At 48.6% G+C, this 13,527-nt stretch overlaps 1 protein-coding gene and 1 long non-coding RNA gene across 5 annotated transcripts in view; one reads left to right on the forward strand and one right to left on the reverse strand.

Moving 5' to 3' along the window:
- LOC103062010 (zinc finger protein 446-like) overlaps positions 1 to 8,087 on the reverse strand; it is a 34,457-nt gene extending 26,370 nt beyond the window's left edge. For all 4 annotated transcript variants that reach the window (XR_015793618.1, XM_025174518.2, XM_088129380.1 and 1 more), the window contains exons 1-2: positions 7,420 to 8,087; positions 847 to 960 (exon numbers count right to left, since the gene is read on the reverse strand). Coding sequence is in view for 3 of the 4 variants with exons in the window: in XM_025174518.2 (XP_025030286.2) it covers positions 847 to 960; positions 7,420 to 8,082 (777 nt within the window). In the remaining variant the exon portion in view is untranslated. The remainder of the gene's footprint in view (positions 1 to 846; positions 961 to 7,419) is intronic.
- Positions 8,088 to 8,363: 276 nt separating this feature from the next.
- On the forward strand, positions 8,364 to 12,072 carry LOC148213946 (uncharacterized). Its single transcript, XR_015793660.1, has 2 exons — positions 8,364 to 8,502; positions 8,645 to 12,072. It is a non-coding gene; the product is annotated as an uncharacterized LOC148213946 (long non-coding RNA).
- Positions 12,073 to 13,527: the final 1,455 nt, after the last annotated feature.

Consider the following 13,527-nt stretch of genomic DNA (forward strand, 5'->3'; position numbering starts at 1 on the left):
TCCTTAGCAGGCAATTCCACAAAAGACTTGTAAGCTGTCTCCCTTATTGCACAAAACAGGAAACACAACTTTGCAAGGGGCCCAACAGACATTTTTTGCAGGGCAGGTTTATGTCTGAATGTCCACATAGTCCTTGTGGCTGTGAAGCCTCCAGCCCCCTCTCCCTCCTCAGGCTGGTGCTGTAACTGCACAAAACACAGCTTAGGTGTGCCCAAATTGTAGAACGGCAACACAGCATCCCTTGCAGAGCCTCCCACTGGCAAGGAATAATTCAGCAAGAAGGTTTGGGGGAGCAGAATCCCCTGGCCTCGCCTGCCTGGCTGAGCAAATTCCAAATTCCCTAGAAAACAGGACACACCCACTAGGAATTTCTTTCCTGGCCTATTTCAAAATGTTGGAAATGACCCTGGAAATCCCAAGTCACTTGACGAACAGTCTTACTGTTGTAGCCACTTAGTGTTGACTATAGGGGTTTTCACATGGGAAATCTGTCCTTCATACAATTCATTTTTAAGTCGATATGGTGGCATATTTTTGAAGTTCTATTCTTTCAATTCACAGGTTTAATTTTTTTTATTGGCTTTCTGCACTCTTCTGAAAAGTATTAAGAAGTATTAAATTCTTCCAACAAATAAATTACATTTCCTTATACGAACTTCTGAGGTTACCCTGTGAATTGTCTCTCATTTGTATCTCCAAAACAATCTTGAAAACTGAGTGTAACTTAGTGGGTCATTCTGTGGAGACACTATGCTCAAATGCCCACACTCAGAATTTGGCTGTAAGAGCAGCTCGTGAACAGATGGACCTTGAACTCTACTGCTCTCAGAGGAAACCTACACTTACCTGGTGAGGTGGCCCGAGTTGGATCCTCCTGAAAAGCAGCTCTTGAGAAGAACTGGATTGATTTCCTCTTCCCTGGAGCTCTGCTGAGATCTCCCCCATGACCGGCTCCTGCACCTGAAAGAAGAGTCTGGTTTATGATCCACTTTCGGCGGACCATAACTGCGTTAGCTCACTTGCCTTACCTTTTGCCTCTCCACCTGTACTTCCCCAACCCAAGTCAAAGTCAGAGAACTTGGGGATTCTGCTCTGTATGCGGCTGCTATTTCTGGGTAAATGCCTGCCATTTTTGTGAAATGCTTTATTGCCTCTTTTTATTTCCTCTTTTCAGGAGTTCCTTCTTTATCTTCTCCTCTTCACTTGATAGGTGTGGCCTTTCCTTTTTTGTGGATGTATTTATTCCTATCTCTTCCTCCTGGAGTATTTCCTTTAAATTTAGGGACGCAAAAAATTGAAAGGGGAGATCAAAGGAAGATAGAAGGAGTATGCTAAAACACTGTACAGTAGAGATGTCAACATCCAAGATATCTTCAAAGATATTCCCTACTTACAAGAACTTCTAGCACTAGAAAATTAAGTTAGATCAGTACTCCAGTTATTACCAAGTCAGAAGGCTACAGGAACCAGTGGAATACCTACTGAAATATGGCAAGCAACAGAAAAGAATCAGGCAAGGTTCTTAGCTATAACAGCAAATCTGGAAAATGATATAGCAGCCAACCACTTGGAAGAGATCAATCTAGACTTCCGGGTGAGGACCTATGGGTTCCTGCGAGTGGTTCCACAAGCGAGGACAGCACTGTGGCGAAGATAGGTGGAAAGTTCTAGCTGATGAAATTCTCTCCGGAGAAGGAGAGATTGGGAGATCACCCACTTGCAGTCTGGATAGCTACTCCTCATGAGCAGACCACAGGAACTGAGTTTCTTGTGGTCAATCGTGGGTTGAGAGGCTTGGGAGCTGAAGGATTACCATCACACTCAAAACTGCTGTGCAGCCTTAATGAACACTTCACCCACAAAAGCCTCACTTTCTTAAACACTTCTGGATAGAATTCATTTACAATCTAAGGGAGGTCTCCTGAATGGCAGGAAAGACACTCAGTGAGTCGCCATCCTAAACATTTTGACTTAAAAACAAAAAGCTTAACAAGGTTGTGATTTAAGAAAGTTTTAAATGGATAAAGGGGACGGTAATTTTAGATTTTTTTTTTTTTTTACAAAAGTGCCATTGAAAATAGTAAAATTAACTAGATAAACAGACTGGACTTTTGTGGGAATGCTGATTGTTTATTATTAAGGAAAGTAGATAATTGGTGGATTTTACAAAATAAGAACATAAAGGTAATATGAGCCAGACTGTGTGACTGTAGGTATGGAGAGCTAATTGGGACTAAGTGTTAAAGACAGAGAAAAGCAAAACAGGAAAAAAAAAAAGAGAAGTTTGCCTTTTACTTTTACCCTACAGGTAGTCCTCGACTTATGACCATTCATTCAGCGACCATTCAAAATTATAACAGCGCTGAAAAATGGGACTTAGGACCAGTCCCCGAAGTTACAACTGTTGCAGCACCCCCACAGTCACGTGATAAAAATTTGGGCACTTGGCAGCCCACCTGCACTTAGGACCACAGGGGCACTTCAACTCCAATCACTTGCCTATCCCACCCCATTTCTGCCCTTTTGGCCACGCTGCACAGCGGCACTCCTTGGTGGCAGCAGTGGAGCTGAGGCTGAAGTAGAGGCCCCGGGGCTTTCAGCAGTCTCAGCCAGCTGCCAGGGCTCTACTTCAGTCCTAGCGCTGCTGCTGCTGCTGCTGTCACTGAAAAATGCCGCCTCAAGCCCCACACCATGGCCAGCCACTTCACCACCACAGTGCAAAGCCTCAGTTGTCCCCGCCATCCTGCACTCCACAGGCCCTGCTGTGCCCAGCTGACTTTTGCCATCTTCCTCCCACTGCTGATGAGGCGCACCAGGCCTGGCCCTATGTGAGGCAGCTGCTGGCCACGCAAGGCTGTCTTCCAGAGGCTGCTCACACTCTCTCTGAATAGCACATGCTGTTCTTGTGATGCTTTGAAAGACCTCAGAAGCTTCCCAGAGGCTTTTCCAAGCATCCTGAGAATGGGGTGTGTTAATTTTGGTTTTAGATTTTTTGTCCCGCCTTTATCATTTTTACAAATAACTCAGGGTGGCAAACATACCTAACTCCTTCCTCCTCCTATATTCCCCACAACCACCCTGTGAGGTAAATTGGGCTGAGAGTGAGTGACTGGCCCAAAGTCACCCAACCGACTTTTATCACTAAGGCAGAGCTAGAAGTCAGAGCCTCCTGCTTTCTAGCCTGGTGCCTTAACCACTAAACCAAACTGGGTCTCTCTCTGTCTATTTAGAGAATGGCAGGCACTCCGTTCTTGTGATACTTTGGAAGACCTCAAAAGCTTTCCGAAGGCTTTATGCAGCATCATGAGAACAGGGCGCGGTATTTAGAGAATGGCAGGCGCTCTGTTCTTGCAATGGTTTGGAAGACTTCAGAAACTTTCAGAAGGCTTTCTGAAGCACTGCAAGAACAGGGTGCGCTGTTTGGACAATGGCACATACTATTTGGAGAACAGGGCAAGTAGGAACTAGAGAGGATGTGGAAAGTAAAGGCTAAAGTGGTCCCAGTGGTGGTAGGAGCACTTCTGTGACTCTTAAGCTGGAGTGGCTCCAACAGATCCCAGGAACATCAGAGCTCTCTGAGTGCAGTGCTAGGAACAGCTAAGATCCTGCATAAAACCCTCAAACTCCCAGGCCTCTGGTAGAGGTCCTGAGATTGAGGAAGACACATACCACCCATAGGGGTGAGAAGGTGTGTGTGTGTGTAAAATGTTTTCTGTTCTTTTATTTTCTTTTTCTATCTCCTTTTTTTCTTTGTCTCTTCCTTTCTTTTTTCTTTTTCACATTTACTATATTTTTTCTTTGAATATATTTCTTATTATATATGTAAAATCTTTTAATAAAAACTATTTTAAAAAAAAAGAAGAGATCAATCTACATTCCAATACCAAAAAAGAGACTTAACAGAGTGTGCAAACTATTGTGCAATATCCTTAATTTCACATGCTAGCAAAATAATGCTTAGGACTATCCAGTGCAGATTAGAGCCCTACATGGAAAAGGAGATGCCAGATGTTCAACCTGGATTTAGAAAAGGCTGAGGAACATGAGACATTATTGCTGATACATGCTGGATAATTGAGAAAGCCAAAGAATGCCAAAAAGAAGTCAGTATGGGCTTTGCTGATTATAGAAAGGCCTTTGATTGTGTCAGTCACAACAAGTTGTGGAAAGTGCTCAGAAAAACAGGAATCCCAGAACATCTCACTGTCTTCATGAGAAACTTATATACAAGTTAGGAAGCCACAGTATGGATGGAACACGGCAAATCAGACTGGCTCCAGGTTGCCATAGGAATGCGACAAGGCTGAATACTCTCCTCTTATTTATTCGACCTCTATGCTGAATATATATGTTAAGGAAAGCTAGACTGGAAGAAGATGAATGTGTTTTTAAAATTGGAGGAAGAAACATCAACAACTTGAGCTATGCTGATGACACTACCCTGATAGCTGAAAATGGAAAGGATTTGCAAGCCCTAGTACTAAGAGAGCAGAGTGGAAAAGTGGGACTAAAATTAAATATAAAGAAGACCAAAATAATGACAACAGGTACAGCAAACAGCCTTAGAACTGGCAATGAAGATATCAAAGTGGTGGATAGCTTCTGCCTTTTAAGGTCAACCACCAATAGACAAGAAATAAGCAGTCAAGAAATATGCCGCAGACTAGCATTTGGTAGAGCAGCAATGAAGGCCTTGGAAAAGATATTCAAATGCCGTGATGTGTCAATACCTACAGATATCAAAACTGTGAAAGCTGTGGTATTCCCCATGACACTCCATGGAAGTGAAAGTGGACTTTGAATAAGCAGGATAGGAAGATTATTGACGCCTTTGAACTCTGGTGTTGGAGAAGACTCCTGAGAATACCATGTAGAGTGAAGAGAACATACTGAGGGATCATTTAACAAATCCACCCAGAGTTCTCACTCAGGGCACAAATGATCAGGCTCAAATTATCCTATTTCAGACACATTATGTGAAGAACAAACTCTCTGGAAAAGGCTCTAATGCTAGGAAAGGTGGAAGGAAAGAGAAGGTGACCAGCAGCAAGGTGGATGCACTCAGTTACAGTGGCGATGAGTGCGCCATTGGGAGACCTGAAAGAACATGTTATGGATACACTGGCATGGAGAAAATCTATCTATGTGGCTGCTAGGAGTTGAAAACCACTTGATGGCACATAATCAATCAACCTCTTGAGAGAGATGGGACCTATCTCCCCTTCCTTTTGGTTTGCCTTCCCTTTGCCTTTTGCAGTAGAGAGACCACCAGCCTGGCAGTTCAGGGACGGAGACCTTGGGATGAACACTGAGATGTTTTTGTGGGGAAGATGCACACCCTGAAAATATTGTGGCTGTGACTAAAAGGCAAATTGGACATTTCATTCTTTCTCACTTCTAATTCCTGATCAAGTTTGAATTATAAATGTTGTAAGTTATTTTGAACATACAGAAACCAAGAGCCAACCAGAGAAAATCATTGTTTGAACAGAATGTACCCTCTTGGCAGATTTGCCCAGCAAACCACTTTTGCAAGTGGTCATGATGGATATTGGACTTAAAGAGCCCCCTTATGATAAATCTTCAAGTGTAATGAATTATATACACTCCACTGCAACCCACAGGTATGTGAAGAGGGCAACAATATCCTAGGGTGGACTGAAACAATGACATGCCACAAACCGGGAGAAGATCAAATTATAATTGGTAGGCAACAGTAATGAGAATCAGGACATGAACTCCCATAACCAAGAATTGCCCAGAGACAGACCATTTCCTAAACTGTTTTGTAGAACAACATTCTGAGACCTGATTGATAAAAACTGGCAGGTCACAATCCAACATTTTTAGGTAATAAAGTCAGAAACAGAGGGGAGTTAGGAAAGCAAGCTCTGTATATCTATGTAAATGAAAAAGGTGTGTTAATTTGTTACTTTTTCTCACTATCCTTTCTAGAATGGGAACTCTGCTTAGAACCAAGGAGCTACAAGAATTGTGGTAAGTATCCAGTTACAGACAATCTCTCTGCTTACACTAGTTGGGAAAGTCATGTAGGCTAGGGATCTGTACCTCTAATTAGTTGTGCTCAAACTAAGAAAAGTACTAAAGGGACTATATTCAAGCTGTGATTTAGTAATGTATTGTACTACATACTGTTCCTTTCTGTGGTGATTGTGCTCACTAGAGCCAAAAAATCTTGAGGAGGAGGAAAAAGGGCTTTCGGTCTTTTTGATTCCTAACATTAAACATATGTTTTCAAATATGCAAGCTAAGCTCTATCTGGTCCAGCTAAACAACATTTTCATCTTTTATTTAATAACTTTTTTCCTAATCCTTTGTCCATTCTTTGTATTTATTTATAGCCTATAATACACCTGTGCATCCTTGTTTCCTGCTTCTTGACAAAAAAAGATTTAACTAGAAGAAAAATAACTTTCCAATATCCTGTTTGGTTAACAGGTTCTGTTCATGAGAAAGAGGGTCCATTTGTCTTAAGTTCAACACTGATTTCTAAAATGATCACAGAACTTGGGTGCGCCAATTCAGACATGGACACATGCCGTTAGGGGGAATGTGACTGGAAATGGCTATTGCTGGGTACGGAATCTAGTCAGGATTCCTAGATCAGGGATGCAGATCCCAACCCTGAATCCAAGAAGGCTTCTGTGGGCATGGGAAGCCTTTCAGAAGGAACCTTCCCTAGTTTTCAGGAGAGTAAAAGGAGAGGAACTTTCAGACTTGCAAGATTCTGTTAATGTGGCCTTAAGGTCATGATAACAGAATCTTGCAAGTCTCAAAGTTCCTCTCCTTTTACTCTCCGGAAAACTAGGGAGAGTTCTTCTGAAAGGCTTCCCATGCACGCCCCTCATCTCCTTCTGTGGATGGAGATATCTTTTACATGATGGTTGTCCAGTCTGTGGCTCTTCCCCATCTCCCAAGGTCATTCCCACATACCATTACACCATCCCAATACTTGTTCTTTAGATGATTTTTCTCAATGATCGTTTGTAAAGAAAAACAGAGCAAGTAAAACTTCAAAATAAGGTTTGCTATATTGTTAATGAGAATGAATAGTTTGAATAATGTCTGCTGAAATGGAAAAGGTGCCTCAGTTAATTCTTGCACTAGAGGAAAGAAGAAGGGGAGGCAGGACAAGTTATTTTAACCCCTCCCTCAAACTCTGGAGCCTCTTCCATCAATCCAGAGTGGGAGGTTGAAAGAGGCTTGAATTTCTCCTTCCTCCCATGGAATTATCTCCAAGAGGAAACAGATGCTTTTGCCTCAAGAAGAAATCAGTCCTCAGAATATAGGGATTTCCAGAAAAGACTGCATAGACATGTTCTTAATTTCTGTGATTTCCTACAGACATTCCTAGATACCTTCTCGCCCCTCGCAGCTCCCCGGACGAAATCCTCTCACCTGCCTCTCCCGCAGCTCCTCCTCGCCGGCGGCTTGGCTCAGCAGGAAGCCCTCGGCCAGGGCCACCGCCTGCGAGCAGGTCTCCGCCCCGCATTCCCCGACCCAGCGCTCCACCTCGGCGGGCAGCAGGGCCAGGAACTGCTCCAGCACCAGCAGGTCCAGCATCTCCGCCTTGCTGCTCCGCTCCGGCCGCAGCCACCGACGGCACAGCCGGTGCAGCTGGCTGCACGCCTCCCGGGGCCCGCGGGCCTCCTGGTAGCAGAAGCCGCGGAAGCGCCGGCGCTGCGCGTCCGGGCCGAGCCTCCCCTCGGGGAGGGCTTTCGGGCTGCCCCTTCCCCCGAAGGCCCCTCCGCGGCCGGCCTGGACGGCGGGAGGGCCCGCGGCCGCGCCCAGCCCCGAAGACCTCGGGGCCTCCATTCCGCCCCCGGCTCGTCCGCAGTGGAAACAGGGAAACCCTCCGCAGGGCCGCTCTCGTTCCCCGCAGTCCGCTTCTCCGAGGGCGCTCCGGGGACCCTCCTCAGGCCCCGCGCGGCCCTCTCCGGTTTCAGCCCCGAGAGCAGAGCAAGTGCCCCGCCGGGCCCCGCAGAGCTGACCGAGCCGAGCGCGTCCGAGGAGGGGGGAGCTGTCCCCACGCGCCGCTGCTTCCTGCCGCCCGACCGCCATCGGGGCTCCAGCGACCGTCGGGGACCCGGGCCGGGGGCCGCAGCCTTCCCTCGAGGCCCCAACCGCCCCCCCGGTTTCCAGGAGGGGGGAGGGGCTCGGCTTCCTTGGGGCTTCTGCGTCTGGGAAGAGCAGTTGCCAGCCGCTCCCGCCACAACTTCCGCGCCCTCCCGGCCTCCAAGAGAATCTGCCAGAGAGTGCTCCTTCCTAGAGAGGCAAAACACTGCGGCGACCTTCCTTTCCTGCCCGTGGCTAGAGAGCCTCCCCAGTGCAACCCACCGCCTCTCCTCTCTTCCCCTCCTCTCGGCGGGAGTGCCGGCAAGGGTCTTCTGCTCATGCTCTGTTCCTTGCGGGCGCTAGAAAGCAGCCCGAGCGGCGGTGCTGAGAGAGCGTTTGGTCGAGGGGGTGGGAGAGGCTGCGGAGGTGTGGAGAAGGGCGAGGGGGTCGGGGGTGATGAACACGGCGGAGGCTGAGCGGGGGCTCTTTCCCCTCCCTCTTTAACCCTTTCTAATCCTTTCCAATCCCCAAATCCATCAATCATCCGTTTTGTCTTTTCTTCTTCCAGCAAAAGGTCCACATAAGGCTTCCAGTCGATTTCCACGCCACCCTTCGGTAGAAATGTTGGACCCACAAGAGAAGGTCTAAGCAGCCACGGTTGAGAGGCAAGAAGGAAGATCTGCAGGTCGTTCTGGGTTCCCCGTTGGGCAAGAAAGGGGATCATTCAGCTGGAAAAGGGGTCAAAAAGGAGCAACCAAAAGACGAGGAGCTTGAATTTTAAAAAAGGAGACTTGAGTGAGGATTGGGAGAGTTTGAAAACGGTAGTGTGGAGAAAGTGGGGTCCTTACAGGCGACCAGCCTCTCTGTCTCCTGAACTTTTGGATTCCAGCATTAAATGCACCTGGGACCAGATCACTTCCTGCCTTCTTTCCTTCCACCTCTTCCTCTTTATGGGATCCTTCAGGTGATGCCAGCAGTTCTGACCAAAGGTGATGAGTCACAGACCAGCTGGAATTCCACTGGCAGCAGATGAGTTGGCAAGCCAAGAGCCGGGGGCTTTTCTTCTCTTTTTCCTTTTGCAGCCCAGATTGGAAAGAGCAACAGCCTTGAGGGGGAAGGCTGGTCACAATGGGGACCTAATGAGATCTCCTGCAATGGCAAATCCCTGACCGTGACGTCATTGGATCCTCATGGGACTCATCCCATTCCAGAAATAGGAGAACTCCTTGGGCTAGTAGCCGCCTGGGTAAGGAGTCCAGGGACTCAGTCCTCCCATGGAATTGAATTTTATCCTGGGGATGGAAAAACGGTGGGCAGGTAAGGGAGTCAGTGTTTGCCTGTTGTCTGGGAGAGATTTGTTCTGATCAGTTTCCCAAAGATGTTGCTTTTGATTTCTAGTTCAGAAGAGGCCCAGTTATAAAGTTTTTCACCACCTTCTGCTGGTGGCTGAAGGACCTGGGAGATTTTTGTGACGGGAACTGCAGCTGTTCGGTGGAAGGAGATGTTAGTAGGATGCCTGCAAAGGGGGTTGTGTTATGATGGTTGAGCGGTGGACCCCTTGGCTTATTCAGGACTGGAGGCAGTAAGACAGTTGACTCAACCATTCAAGGAGAAACCGCCATCTCAAGTACCTCTTAGGACGGAGGACCTCAAGCACCTCTGGCCTGCCCCTGCGAGGCTGAAGATGAGCTCCTGGTTAGGCCTGGAAGACACTGATACATCTGGATCTGCTTCATCTCGGTTTCCGCCCCGGTTTAGAAATGGAGGCTGGTTATCTCAGTTCACACAAGTTAAATCTTAAACCCAATCAGAACATGCTATGCTGAAACAAAGAAAACATACGTTGGTTCATTACAGTGGCCTCGCTCTCACATGTCAAGTTAAGACAAAGGCTGTCTTCTGATAAACTACCCAAATCCACAGGCCTAGACTATGCAATGAAGAACAGTATTCTGTACCTGTTTTCTTTGTGCTCAGTTTGTTACATGCATCTCACTCCAGTTCAGATTGTAGCTGCTGTTTGAAGACCAGGTTCTTTAAAGGGCCCTCTGCATCCAAAACCTGTCCTTACCAGCTCTTTCAAATGTTGCACAATGGGCTGGTCACTGCTGGGGCTCAAACTTTGGCCTTCACCATCATTTATAAGGGGGTGTCATTTACCATGATGTGTGAACCAGGCCACCATGATTTCTTCATCAAATTGTTGTTGTTTAGTCATTAAGTCGTGTCCGACTCTTCGTGACCCCATGAACCATATTGCGCCAGGCCTTCCTGTCCTTCACTGCCTCCCTGAGTTTGCTCAGTTTCATGCTCATTGCTTCAGTGATGCTATCTAACCATCTCATCCTCTGCCGTCCTCTTCTCCTTTTGCCTTCAATCTTTCCCAGCATCAGGGTCTTCTCCAAAGAGATCTCTCTTCGCATTAGGTGACCAAAATATCTGAGCTTGAGCTTCATTATCGATCCTTCCAATGAGCAATCAGGTAGTTAAAGCAAATCATGGTTTACCACATTTCTGTTCCATCTGGGAGAAATGTTAACTAAAAAGGTGGGGGTGGGACTCCTGAGCTGAGTGAGTTCTGTCTGCCTGTCTGTGAGAAATTGTTGGAGGGGGTCAAAAGAAGGAGAGACATTCCCATGAAAAGGGGGCTCCATTTCATCTCCCCTGCTCGGGGGGTCCTTCTGCAGTTTCCAGGGCAGAGCAGCTGAAGAGCAAAATTGGGGGGGGGGGCTGGGCCCTCTGGGTTTGCCAGTAATAAGAGTTTACTAAATTTCTATGCTGCCCAACTGCCAGCGACTCAGATGGCGCAAAAATGCTGGGAGAGCTGATGATCTCCTGGCACAGGGCTTCTCAGCCTTGGCCACTTTAAGATGTCTGGAGTTCAGCTCCCAGAATTCCCCATTGCCAAGGGTGAGAAACACCCACGGCAAGTACTTTTCTGCTCTCACAAGCACCTTCCACGGTTCCTGCCCCTTGAAGAGCTGCCTGCCAGGGAGACAGTTCTAACTCAGGTCGCTTTTCTCAGACATTGACAACCTGGAGGCCCCCAGGGCAACTAGACTTCAGCTTCCATCCTCCTCTGCCGCCAGGACCCCCAGCCAATCCCCCCCGTCTGGAGGCTGCTCTCTGGAGCCGATTGACCCGCTGTGAAACGCGTGGCTGCGAATAAACAGCTCTGCGAGCAGCGCAGGAACGTGAATCGCGGTGTCCGGGCAGCGAGGCGCACCCTTTCGGGGAAGTCAGGCCAGAAGAGCGAAGCGGCTTCGCTCTCCGGGGCAGCAGGGGGCGCTGCAGCACAGCCCACATGCCAGGCGGGGCGGAGGCACGGGCAGCACCCGGGATCCTTGCCCGAAACTCTTGCAAACCGCCCCGCCTTTGTCCGGACAAAAGAGGAAGTTGCAACGCCTTTTGAGGCTTGGGGGCCTCGCTGAGAAACACGCTGTCCCCCGCCCTGGGACTTCCCTCTGAAGATGGGCCCGCAAAGCGCCCGGGTCAAAGTTTCCCGGCTTGCCCTGGCCTTTCCCAGCTGGGACCCCCGAGGCCTCCCCGTTCGTCCTTATGGAAGGCCCGGGCCGATCCGGTGCTTTTGGCCCCGAGTGGACGGGAGGTGATGGCCCAAGCAAAGCAGAGCGAGACCGGGGATCTGTCGGGGGGAGCGATCGTGTCCGGGGGGGGCGGGGAGAACCCCAACTCTCCTCGCCCTGGAAGCCCCCAGCTGGGAGGGGCAGCGAGGAAAGCCCTCCAGGCCCAGAAGAAAAAGACCTGCCCCATTGGATCCAGTTTGGAGCAGAAAAGCTTCTGGCCGGCCTTCTCCGCCTGATCCTTCCGGAGAAGCTGCTCTTCAACTCCGGGATGTTTTCCCAGGTTTTGAAGTCCTCCCTTCGCCTTCCTTGCTCTGGCGACAGGAGCTGCCTTTGGCCGAGCGGAAAACAACGGCATTCCCTTTCTTTGCGGAAATCATTCTGTCTAGTTGCCATTAAAATACTGGGAATTGGAGATTTTTAGACACGTATTTACTTTACAATTTAGAAGTAATAGTAATGATAATGATTCGTTAAATGTGTATGCTGTAGTGGCTGGTTAATTCTGGATCTTACGGTAAAATATCTTTGGGGTTGAGGTCAACTTCTGCAACTTCATGGACACATCTGTATAATTTTGGGGACAGGAGAGAGATGATCTCACCCAGTCTTTTTCAAGAGAGTTGCTTCCACTTCCTGGTCTGGCCTCCAGCCTGGCTTCTCCTGGTGGCCTCCCATCCAAATCCCAGTCAGGTCCAACACTGTGAGGTTGGCCAGGAGCTGCTGCTATCAGAGTCCCAAATTCCACTGTCTCTGCACTGGAGTCTTCCCCAAACCTGCATATGATTGTGGTGCAATAAAACTCCAAGCAGGGAATACAGAAAATGGTGTTTGGTGTCTTTCCTGCGTAAATCCAAATCAGACTTGGTCAGGAGGGTTGGGACATCAACTCCCAAATTCCTAGTCAGCATAGCCAAAGGCCAGGCCTGCTGGGAATTCTGGGAGTTGTAGTGCCAACCTGGCTGGAAGCTGACCCTGCAGAAAGCTAACCAAGATGGCAAAATCTTTGACTGGGAGGTGGGGAGGAAAAAGAAGGGAGCCCGTTTAGGTGTGTCCAAAAGAGCCCAACAATTCTCCTGGTTTGAGGAAACTAAACTTACAGTTTCCCACAATAAAGGCTGTGTTTGGGCACTTTTGGCAGATTAAGCCAGGAACTGTAGTCTTGCAAACACATTGAGAGTTTTGCAAGGTTGAAATAGTCTTTCCATCATTGCGTGATATTCATTTGCACCGACCTCAAAGGAGCAAGTTGAGAGGAAGCAGCCCTGGGAGAGGTGGGGCTCCTCCCCCCATGGAAACTGGTCCTACATGGAAGGGAGGCTAACTGTGCCCCCAAAACAGAGGATCCCCAGCTTGGGATGGGAGGACCCGGCTCAAAGCCCAGCCTCTCCAGATAAGCCAGCCCCCCACACACGGATGCCCTCCAGATGGGTGGGACTGGATATCCCATCATCCCTAGCCAGCATGGCCCTTCTTAGGGTGATGGGAGTTGAAGTCATCAACTGCTGGAGAGAAAGGCTGGTGAAATTTATTTCAGGCTCAAGCTAGAAACTCTGGGCATCCCTGGGAAGGAGCCTAGAGGGGCCGGGGATGGGTCTGCAGGAGCCAAGGGCCTCCCCATATGAAGCAGCTTCAGTGGGGGGCTGTGCCTGGAGAAAAAGCCCCCCCAACACTTGGGCAGAGCCCTGAGAGGCTTCAGCCTGTCTCATGTTTGGCCCCTTCCAACATCCTGGTTCGGGAAGCAGCTGGCATTTTCTTTGCAGGGATTCTCCAGGCCCACGGAGGCAGGGTTCACACAGATTTAACGGAGCCAGTGATATGCCTGGGAGGTGGCTTTGCACAACCTTCTCACACCAGGTTAGTGGCAACC

This window comes from Python bivittatus, unplaced genomic scaffold (assembly GCF_059951505.1).
Source record: "Python bivittatus isolate LINGU-HERP-01145 unplaced genomic scaffold, Pbiv_v1 ctg000810_np1212, whole genome shotgun sequence".
Lineage (NCBI taxonomy): Eukaryota > Metazoa > Chordata > Lepidosauria > Squamata > Pythonidae > Python > Python bivittatus.